General features: G+C 49.2%; 1 protein-coding gene across 1 annotated transcript in view; it reads right to left on the bottom strand.

Annotated features, from left to right (window-relative positions):
• The window catches only part of ANKMY1 (ankyrin repeat and MYND domain containing 1), an 83,237-nt gene extending 72,903 nt beyond the window's left edge, over positions 1 to 10,334 (bottom strand). The window contains exons 1-3 of the mRNA XM_008583719.1: positions 10,200 to 10,334; positions 7,571 to 7,760; positions 4,478 to 4,621 (exon numbers count right to left, since the gene is read on the bottom strand). Of these exons, the coding sequence (XP_008581941.1) occupies positions 4,478 to 4,621; positions 7,571 to 7,760; positions 10,200 to 10,333 (468 nt within the window). The 5' untranslated portion in view covers position 10,334. The remainder of the gene's footprint in view (positions 1 to 4,477; positions 4,622 to 7,570; positions 7,761 to 10,199) is intronic.
• Positions 10,335 to 10,506: the final 172 nt, after the last annotated feature.

Genomic DNA, 10,506 nt, shown 5'->3' with positions numbered 1-10,506 from the left:
AGTGACAGAGTGAAGAAGCATCTGCTCTATAATATTGGGGGACCTGAACACACCTTTCAGCATTGGACAGATCAACTAGGCAACAAATCAACAGAATAATCATTACTCTTTCAGGGGGAGAGAAGAAATCTAGGGTTATCAGTGGTGGGAGGTGGGAGGGAGAGGGGGATAGGGAGAGATTGCACAAGGGGCATAAAGAATGCGTACAATTTGTAACAATATACATACTAGTAATATTGATTTGATCAACATATGTCAACACTGAATCCCAAAAATATGTATAATCAATTATGATTCAATAAAAAAATTAAAATAAAATAAAAAGAAATGAGGATAACAGACATAGAGGGTACCGTCAGTAGGTCTAGCATACCTGTAACTGGAACCCCAGAAAGAGAGATAAGAGAAAATGAGGCAGAGGCAATATTTGAAGAACTAGTGGTTGAGAATTTTCCAAATCCATAATGAGATACATCATAGTGAAACTACAGAAAACCAAAGAGAGAGAGAAAACCTTAAAGCAGCCAAAGAAGAGACAGATCATATTTATTCAAAAGAGCAACAGTTAGACTGACAGCTGACTTTTTGGCAGCAAAAGTGGGAGCCAGGAAACAAAGGGGGTGTCTTTCCTGTGCTCAGGGAAAGTAAGTATCAACCTGGCGTTCTGCATCCTGTGGAGATATTGCTCAGGAACTAGGTAAAAAAAAAATCAAACTAATTTTCAAATAAGCAGAAACTACAAAGTATGCCATCTTCATATGCACATTCAAATTCTACATGTATTCTTCAGGCAGAAAGAAAATGACCCTTGATAAAAGACCAGAAACACAGGGAGAAATAAAAGCAGAAAAGATGACAATACCTAGCTAAATCTAAAAACGCTCACTGCATAAAACAATAATAATTTCTTGGAGAGAGATATATATAAGCTATAGAGACAGATAGATATAAAGCCACTTTATTGACGTATGATTGACATTTTAAAAGATGTATATATGTAATGTACATATTCAATGAGTTTGGGGATAATTTTACACCCATGTAACCATCACTACAATAAAGGCCACAGACACATCCATCACTTCCCAAAGTTTTCTCCAACCCCTAATGTGATAGATCCAAATAATAGCATATAATTCAAAAGGGTTAAATGGGGTTAAAGTAGTCTAAGATTCTTGCATTTTCATAGAAATAGAAAAGGTATCAATTAATACTAGAATTGATAAGTCGAGACTCATGCTGTAATTTTTAGGGTAGTGCTGAAAGAAAAGAAAAAGAGTGTATAACTTTCAAACTGATAATGTAAAAACAAGGTGATTTTAAAAAATATATTAATACAAATGAAGGCAAAAGAAGGAGAGAAGAAATGTAGAAAGGGTGGAACAAATAAAAAGTGCACAATAAGACAGTAGATTTAAACCCAAACATATTACTATTAATATCAGATGTACATGGTCTAAATCAGAGCTGTCCAATGGAAAAATCATGCGCCAAATATATGATTTTAAATTTTCTAGTAGTCACATTACAGAAAAGTAAAAGGAGGCAGGTGGAATTAACTTAAATATAATATTTTTATTTAATTCAATCTTTCCAAAGTATCATTTCAACATACATTTAATATTCAAAACTATTTAGATATTTTACATTCTTTGAGTCTTAGTAAGTCTTCAGGGTCTGGCACGTGTTCCACATTTGCAGCACACCCTACCTGGACCAGACGCATCATGAGGCCTCAGCAGACACACGTGGCCAGTGCCCACCATATCAGACAATACAGGCCTAAACGTCCAATGACAGTTATTGGACTAAATTTAAATAAACACTTACATATTGCCTTGGGTCAAATGTCCCCCCAAAACTTAGTCCTCACTGTGACAGTGTAAAGAGGGTAGGGAATCCTATTATGATAATTGAAAGGTGGGCCCTTGAAGAGGTGATTAGATTGCAGGACCGTGCCATAGGGAATGGATTCATAATGACGGTCATGGGTGTGGTTCTGAGGGCTTTAATTTAAAAGAAGAGCAGATGAGAGGTTTGCCTCTCTCTGCTCCACCCTTTTCTGCCATGTGAGACCCCTGGGTCACTGTCGTCACCACCAAGACCCTCACCAGATGTGTTCCCTGGATTTTGGACTTCCCAACCTCAGAAACAGTAAACAATAAATTTTGTTTCTTATAAATTACCCATTCCAAGCATTTTGCTATAAGCAACAGAAATGGACTAAGACACATATATACTTTTTTAAACATAAAGAGAAGAAATATCTAAAACATAACAGAACAGAAAGGTTGAAAGTAAAACTATAGAGAAAGACACACCATAAGAAAAATAACTCTCGGGGCCGGCCCGGTGGTGCACTGGATAGTGCGCCGCTTGGGAAGCGCGGCGGCGCTCNGATCCGTTGCCGGACACGGAAAAAGACAAAAGACAAAAGACAAAAAAAAAAAAAAGAAAAAGAACTCTCAAAAGCTGATAGAGCCTTATTAAAATCTAAAAATTAGACTTAGGATCATAAAGCATTATAAGAGATTTTTTTTTAAAAGAGGGGATCACTTCATAATAATAAAAGGTTCAACCCAGGAAGATAAAATAAATCTAAAATTCCATTCATCTAATAATATGGTCTCAAAATACATAAAGCAAAATTTGACCAAATTTTAAGGAGGAAAAACAAATTCAAAATTATAGTGGGAGATTCTAACATACTTTTCTCAGTCATTCATAGAATGAGCAGGCCAAAAAATAAATCAACACAAATAGCAGAATTGACCTAAAAGACACATATAAAATATTGCACTCAGCAAATGCATTTTCCTTTTACAAATACACAAACACTTAAAAAGTTGGCCATGATGTGGTCACGTCTCAACAAGTTTCAAAGAACTGAAATCATACAAAGTAGGCAAGTATGCAGGAGATCAGTAACAAAAACCAACTAGACCCCAAACACTGAACATGAACCAATACCCTGATTAGACAAACCGTGGGTCAAGAAGAAATCACAACAGAAACTAGGATACACTTTGAACAGACTGAAAATGATAATATCATATCATCAAAACTGTAGAACACAGAGCCTTGCTCAGAGGGAAATGTGTGTAGCTTTAAATCTTTACTAGATAAGACAAAAAGCAGAAAATCAATAAGTGAGAAAAGAATAGCAAATCCTTTTTTTTTTTTTTGGAAGAAAATAATAAACAACCAGATAATGAAACAGAACCAAGTGGAGAGAAGATCGACTGAGCCAAAAGTTGATTCTACGGGGGAAAAAAGATGAATAAAATTGGTAAACCCCTGGCATGCCCCACCAAGGGGAAACGGGGAGGCACGCAGGCCACAGAGAGGGGCTCGGCATCGCCCGCCGAGCAGGGACAAGCCAGGGAAAGGCCAACGCCTGCTAGACAGGCCGACATGAAAACCACACCAACCACGCTGGCGGGCGGAAGTGAGGACGCCGAGCAGCTGGGACTCTCTTGCACCGCCGGGGGAAGGGGACGCAGGACAGCCCCTGGGGAAAGTGGGGCGGTCGTTCACCACACAGCCCCGCAGGCCCAGGCCCACGCGTGCACCCACGTGAAACGAAAGCCTGTGATCGACGCTCACAGCCCTGCACTCACAGGCACACAACGCTGGAAGCGCCCGCAGGGCTTTCCGTGGGGAATGGACAGACTGTGGTGGCTCGATCCCCCGGAGAAAGGACTGCAAAGGAACAAACCCTTGGAACACAAAGCCACACACATGGCCCCAAATGCACTACACCAAGGGAAAGACGCTGGGCTGAAAACGATCCCACCAGTCCAGCGTTCGCAGGAGGGCCCAACTGCAGGCCACAGCAGACCTGCCGCAGCCTGGAGGCTGGAGCGGTGACGGGTTCAAAGGGTGTGGGGCTGTACTGGGGGTGACAGAACGCTTCTGCGTTTTGATTGCAGTAGTAGTTACACAACCATATGCTTGTCAAAACTCTCAGAAGTGTATATTAAAATGGGGGAATTTTACCATAAATTATACTGTAATAAAATAAAAGGTATTTGAAAGACTAGGTGTGCTCTCCAGAGAAAAGTTTCAAACAATATATACAGAGTGATCCAGTTTACAAATCAAAAAATAAACATTTACAGTGCATTTTCTTAACCTAAAAGATACACACAATTTGCTAATATCTTTCTGGGGAATGTAATGAGGAAGACTTTTCACATTCTATTTATACACTTACTTTCCGTAGTTATTATACTTACTAAAAATAAGAAAGCTACTTCTAGTTAAGAAAACAAATTTCCCCAGAACCTAGTATATTTTTGTCCAACGGCCTGTACACAGACTCCCCCACCTCCCCTCACCTGAGCACACCACAGCCCCGCCCCCTCACCTGGACACCCGCAGCCCCCCCTCCACCTGGACACCCGCAGCCCCGCCCTCCACTGGACACCCCGCAGCCCCGCCCTCCACCTGGACACCCCGCAGCCCCGCCCCTCACCTGGAAGATTCTTGTCTTCATGTACATGGTGCCGTAGCCTTCACGGTGGCTGAGGTAAAACATGCCAGTGAAACTGGAGCCATCCGGCCATATGTAGGTGCCCAAGCCATGACAGTGGTCCCGGTAAAACTGCCCGCGGTACAACTGTGGGGTGGAGAGGTCAGCAGCTCCTGGCTTCTGAGAAACTGCTGCCCTCAGTCACCCCAGAACCTGATGGCACCCTCTAAGCCTGGCAGGCTGCATGAGGCCTCAGGGGTGCCTGGCCACTGGCCCTCCTTCAAGCTCAGGCGGCCAGCATGACTATTAGTGTTGACCAACTCTAACAGACATGCTGGCCACCCAAAGCACCCAAAGGTTGCCAGGCAGCCAGCCCCAGCCACGCTCCCTCCCTGCCCTCTGCTCAGGGAGGGGGTTTGAGAGCTGTCTGGGACTGCCTTCTCCCTAGGGACCTTGGCCAGGTCAGTCCCCACACTGGGGTGGACAGGACCTGTCCCCATGCAGGAGCCCCACCCTGCCCAGATCCCCAGGGCTGGCCTTGGGAGGGTGGGCTGTGGCCCTGGCTGGGAACACGGTAGGGCTTTGACTCATAACACCCCAAGACTAGGACTCCTGGGATGCGGGCCTTCGTGTTCTTGGCCTGAGCCCACAAATGTTAGGGGAGACTGTTGGAGCCTGTCCCTCAACTGAGGCCACAGGAGAGAAAGAGTGTGACCTGCATTGCGAGGGCTCTCCTGCCACTAGACAGGTAACTTTCGCGCCTAGTGTTAGATGCCCACTTCGTCAGAGCGGGGCCAGGAGCGCTCCATCGGCCCTCTGCGCACACAGACCACCCAGACGCAACACCCAGCAGGAAGGTGATTGTGATTTTTGCCAGCTTAGCGTCTCTTCCCTTTCTTCTGACAACAGAATTCCTCTTCCCTGCACAGAAGAGCCCCCAGCACGCAGGCCAGGACTGGCCAACCAGAGGACTCTCTACCCAGACCCAGCCTTGACTTGGAGAGAGGGCGGATCTGCTTGAGTCAGCAGAGTCCCTGGATCCAGCCGAGCCTGAGACAACATTACCCAGGATTCGTAGTAACAAGGGCCCTGTGCAGCTTCTTGCTGGATTGAATCTAAGTTCTGTTCATTACAAGGAGTTGGCCAGTGCAAGGACACTCAGCAAGCAGAGAGGAATTAGGCTGGGTGTCACTCTTCCGTCAATGGGCATTTAATTTGTATAATGCTGCAGTGGCATATCAGAGAGTCTACCCAAATTAAAAAAGAAATCTTACACTGCAAATCATTTGTACAGAATTTTAGGGGGAACATTAGGGCCTCAGCTCCTCACATTTCCATGCATGAGATTTCTGTGTCACGCCCCAGAATGCAGGGTTGGAGGGAATATGTCCATCCCGCTCTCCAGCCCTCCCTCCATGCCCTGCACAGACCAAGAGGCTCATGTGACCCGTGGGAACCAATGGTGCTGATAGTTAACAGCCCAAAGTCATGGTGGCGTGGGGCATATTCTCTGTCCTTCTGCCCTTCTCTGGCTCATGAGCTGCCGTGGCTGGACAAGCATCTGCTCCTGGAGTCTCCTCTGAGTCAGGGCTGCATTCCAGATGCACTGGGAACATGTCTACAGACGGGGAGGGCTGGGGTGCCTGGAAGCTCTGCCTCCACCTGCAGCTGCTCCTGCTTCATGTCCTGGAGGACTTCTGTCCTTCTTCCCACCCCAACACCCTGCCACTCCCCAGGCTACCCTGAGACCCCTGCTCATCTACCCCCCTCCAGCTCTCCTCTGGGCAAGCACACCCCACACAAACGACCCTCCCTGCACCAACGATGCCCAGCGCACCTCCCCGGCCCTGGCCACTCTGAGCCCCCACATCTGCTGAATGAAAATATTCTGACAAGGCATCTGCCTGACTCATGCCAACATCCACTCTCTGAAGATGCCCACATGGAAAAGAGTAGAAGGCCACAGCCATGTCTGCCAAGGTCCTGCCCCAGGCCACAGCACCTGGGTGGGGATGGACGTCTAACCAAAGCTGGGCCAACTGACACTCTCACGGGACTCTGGAATTGGGACTGAGAGATTCCAGCTTGGTCTATAGTTTCTTGAACTGGGGAGACTAAGTGCAGGGGATGAAGGGCTGGGCCAGGTGTCCCCAGCCTTCGAACCAAAGTCAGAGAAACCAGGTTTCCAGAGAAGAATGAAGCATGGAAGACGGAGGCAGAGCCAGGAGCCCACGCAGTCCCCAAGAGGCCACACCAGCCAGCGCCTGCCCCCCAGAAGGCTGCAGTGCCAGGAGTCCTGGGCTGCCCTGGACTCTTTTATAACCCCTCCCCCCCTCAACACACACACCCCTGCATCACCTCCAGACGAGGTCTCAGCTAACCACACAATGATCAGGGCAACACCAGGGCAGAATCCTCAACTGGGGCACAGGGCGCAGGTGAAGAGGACACATCCCTGGCAAATCTTCCAAACCCAGCATCCCACAGGGAGACGATCCAAGCCCCCCCACGATGCAACACACACCCAGCTTGGCTGCACTCAGCTGCTCCACCCAGCCTGGGACAGCAGGAGCAGCAAACGGCTTTGGCTGTGGCCCAGTCTCAGGCAGCCAACTCCAGAAAGTCTCCACTGAGGTCCACTGATGGCCTGGCACTGGGGGCAAGAACGTGCTTTCATTGTCTTCAAGAACCTCTTTTGCATTCTGTTTAATCTTAAACACACAGCAGTTTCGCCAATGTAAACATACAAGTTGCTACAGTAATTTGCAATTTTAACCCTAGACTTGGTGTTATCAGCACCGCACTCTCCCGAGTGAGCCACGGGCCTGCCCCTTGTAATTTGCAATTTTAAAACATCTTCTTGCGGCACAGCTTCCCAAACCTCGTTCTATGGACCTGCGTGCAAACCACAGGCACATCGGAAGTCTGAGAATTTTCTTCTCTGGGCATTTCTCAAGTAGGAGAGACATCAGCCTAGTATCCTCCCTACTGATGGACCCAAAAGTCCACATCATATAACTCTTAGAAGGAGAGAGGCCGCCATCTTCGGTGGAGCCCTGGCAAGCCTTCGTGGAAGAAGCAGCGGAAGGGAGTTACCTCGCCCGTGGGCCAAGAAAATTCCCCGTATCCAAGCTTCATGTTCAGCCCAAACTCCCCTCGGTAGATGCAGCCATCTTGCCACTCCTGCACACCGTGGACGAGCTGGATGTAGGCCTCCTTCAAGTCCCGCTCCCTCAGGGGGCCCTGGGACTCCTCTGCCTCCTCCTTAGGGGCCTCTGGGACGTCCCTGGGAGGGTAGAGAGCAGAGGGAGGGAGCCTCTTAAGAGTGACCATGTGCTGGGCACCACCCACTGCCTCATTTCACCCTCACGACCCAGAGGCAGGTGGTGGTGTCATCCCCATTCTACAGAAAGGGAAACTGAGGTGCACAAGGAACACAGGATCGCCCAGGACCACACAGGAAGTGGAAAGCACTGTAAGGTTGCCCACTGACAAGGGCAGATGGCTGCGGCACCTGGAGGTAGAACCAGTTGGCCCCCTCCAGCCCACCACCTGTGACCCTGTGGCCCTTTGCCCCACTCCAGCTGCTGTCTGCCCAGGCGAGTGTGCCCAGGGCAGGGCTCTCTCTTGAGAGCCAGCAGCACCAGCCCCAAGCTGGGCCGGGAGCAGACACTCTCGGCACACTCGTGGACCCTTGGCAGGTCTGAGGGCAGCTTGAGAAGCAGCAAATTGATAGTAAGAGGTACAGACGGACAGACAGATGCAGGGATAGGGTGCACAGCAGCAGGAAGAGCACGTGGGCAAGTGCGGATCTGCTTCTTTCATGCTCTCACTATCTACAAGTCACAGCGCCCCCGCCCCCATCACACACACATACACACACAACACGCCCACCGCGCTCTCTAGGGGATGCTGCAAGCTGGGGTCTCTGAGCGATAGACTTGTCCCACTGTCAGGCTGATGGCCTGGCTGAGCAGCCCCAGACTCTGGGAACCTCAGACTCTGACCCCCTCCACCAGCCAGCCCCCAAATGCCAGTCATGGGCCACAGAGCCTAAGCAAAGCACCTGCCCAGTGAAGAAGGGATTTGGCCGCTGAGAACACAAACTCTATGCGTGCCATATTGTTATACACATATAGAAAGCCAGGAAGACAGACACCCAAACACAACAATGATACAGGCTGGGGGCATGAATTTGGTTTGTTTCTGTTTTTCCTTTTGCTCACTTGTTGTTATGGATTCAGTTATACGCCCCCCCCCCCATTCTTACAATGAAGTCCTAAACCCCAGTACCTTACACTGTGACCTTCTTTGGATATAGGGCCTTTACGAAGGGGATCAACCTGAGATGAAGTCATTAGGGTGGGCCCTAATCCAATATGACTGGTGTCCTCATAAAAAGGGGACATTTGGACACAGATGAACACATAGAGAGAGATGACATGAAGGACAGAGGGAGGAGATGGCCATCTCTACAAGCCAAGCAGAGAGGCCCAGAGCAGACCCTCCCTCACAGCCTCAGAAGGAACATACCTGCCAAAATCATGATCTTGACCTCTAGCCTCCAGACTGTGAGACAATAAATGAGTTGCTTAAGCCAGTCCGTGGCACATTGTTACAGCAGCCCTAGCAAACTAATACATGTGTATTTTCTCATTTTTCCAGGATTAAAGTATTCCTTGGTTAATATAAAAATATATTAATAAGTGGGAAAAGATAACCTACAGTGGGAATAAGAGAAATTGAAATTTTAAAAAATTTTTCCTGAAAAAAAAATAGAAAGGATTTTGAAGTCAAGCAAGTAAATCTTAATACAAGCAATTAGCTGTCAGGCCACTGTAGGGTCATTGGAAATGGCAGCTGGCATACTGGGCGAAAGCCAGACCACCTGGCTCTGCTGCTTCTGGCTGTTTCACCTATATGGGCTCCTCAGCCTCTTCATGACTCAGTTTCCTCATCTGTAAAACGGGGACAGTGCTCGTCTGCTTGGGCCACTATAACAAACGACTGCAGACTGGCTGCCCTTAGACAGCAGAAGTTTAGTTGTCATAGTTCTAAAGGACGGAAGTCCAAGATCAAGGTGCCAGCAGATTCAATTCCTGGTAAGGGCTCTCTTCCTGACTGGCAGATGGCCATCTTCTCACTGTGTCCTCACGTAGAGAGAGACAGAGACAGAAAGGGGAAGGGCACGCTGGTCTCTCTTCACATAAGGACACTAATCCCATCATGGGGGCCCATCCTCATGACCTCATCTAACCCTAACCACCTCCCAAAGGCCCCACCTCCTAATATCATCCCACCAGGGATCAGGGCTTCAACATATGAACTTTGGAGGCACACAAGCACTCAGTCCATAACAGGGGCAAATACAATGGGATGACAGGGTGGATTTTATGAGATGACACAGGTAAGGCTCTGCGGGCCGCACTTGGCCCAAAGTAGCCCTTACAATTAGCAATGCTGCTGTGAAGAAGCTGCGCGGCCTTGTAAGGGAAATGTTCCCCCCATGTGCTGGAAGGTGAGATGGGGCGGGCAGAGAGGGCACTGAGACGCTCCTCAGTGGGCGCAGACATAACGCTGGGGCTCTTCTCCTGCTCCGGAGACTACTTTTGGCGGGTAAAACAACTTTCAGCGGTCTTTCTGAACCCTGCCCCAACGGTGCATTCCTGCTATCTCTGGGCCCCTGGGTCAGGGTGGGACGTCCCTGCTGGAGGGTCCCCCGCACCTTGTGGTGAAGTCGGCAGAGCTCTGCGGGGACGGCGGGTCCTGGCCGTCCTGCCCCTCCAGCGGGTCCGCGGAGCCGTGAGCCTCCCCCGAGGCCTCGCGGTCTAAGCTGAAGGCGGAACGAGAACCTTCCATGTCTCTCCTCTTCGAACCTGGAGGCAAAGCCGAAGCCACACATTCGCCCTCGGCGCACGGTGGGCGCCAGCGACCGCCCACAGCCCCCGGCCTCGGGAAGCCCAGCCCCGGGGGCGGCGGAGTCACCGCGCCCGCGACCCGACCCCGCACTCGCAGCCCCTCCGCCCCGGGAT

The sequence above is a fragment of the Galeopterus variegatus genome, unplaced genomic scaffold, assembly GCF_000696425.1.
Source record: "Galeopterus variegatus unplaced genomic scaffold, G_variegatus-3.0.2 Scaffold3013, whole genome shotgun sequence".
Taxonomy (NCBI): domain Eukaryota; kingdom Metazoa; phylum Chordata; class Mammalia; order Dermoptera; family Cynocephalidae; genus Galeopterus; species Galeopterus variegatus.
Note: the sequence above shows the minus strand (reverse complement) of the source record. Positions and strands in the feature narration are given on the sequence as shown.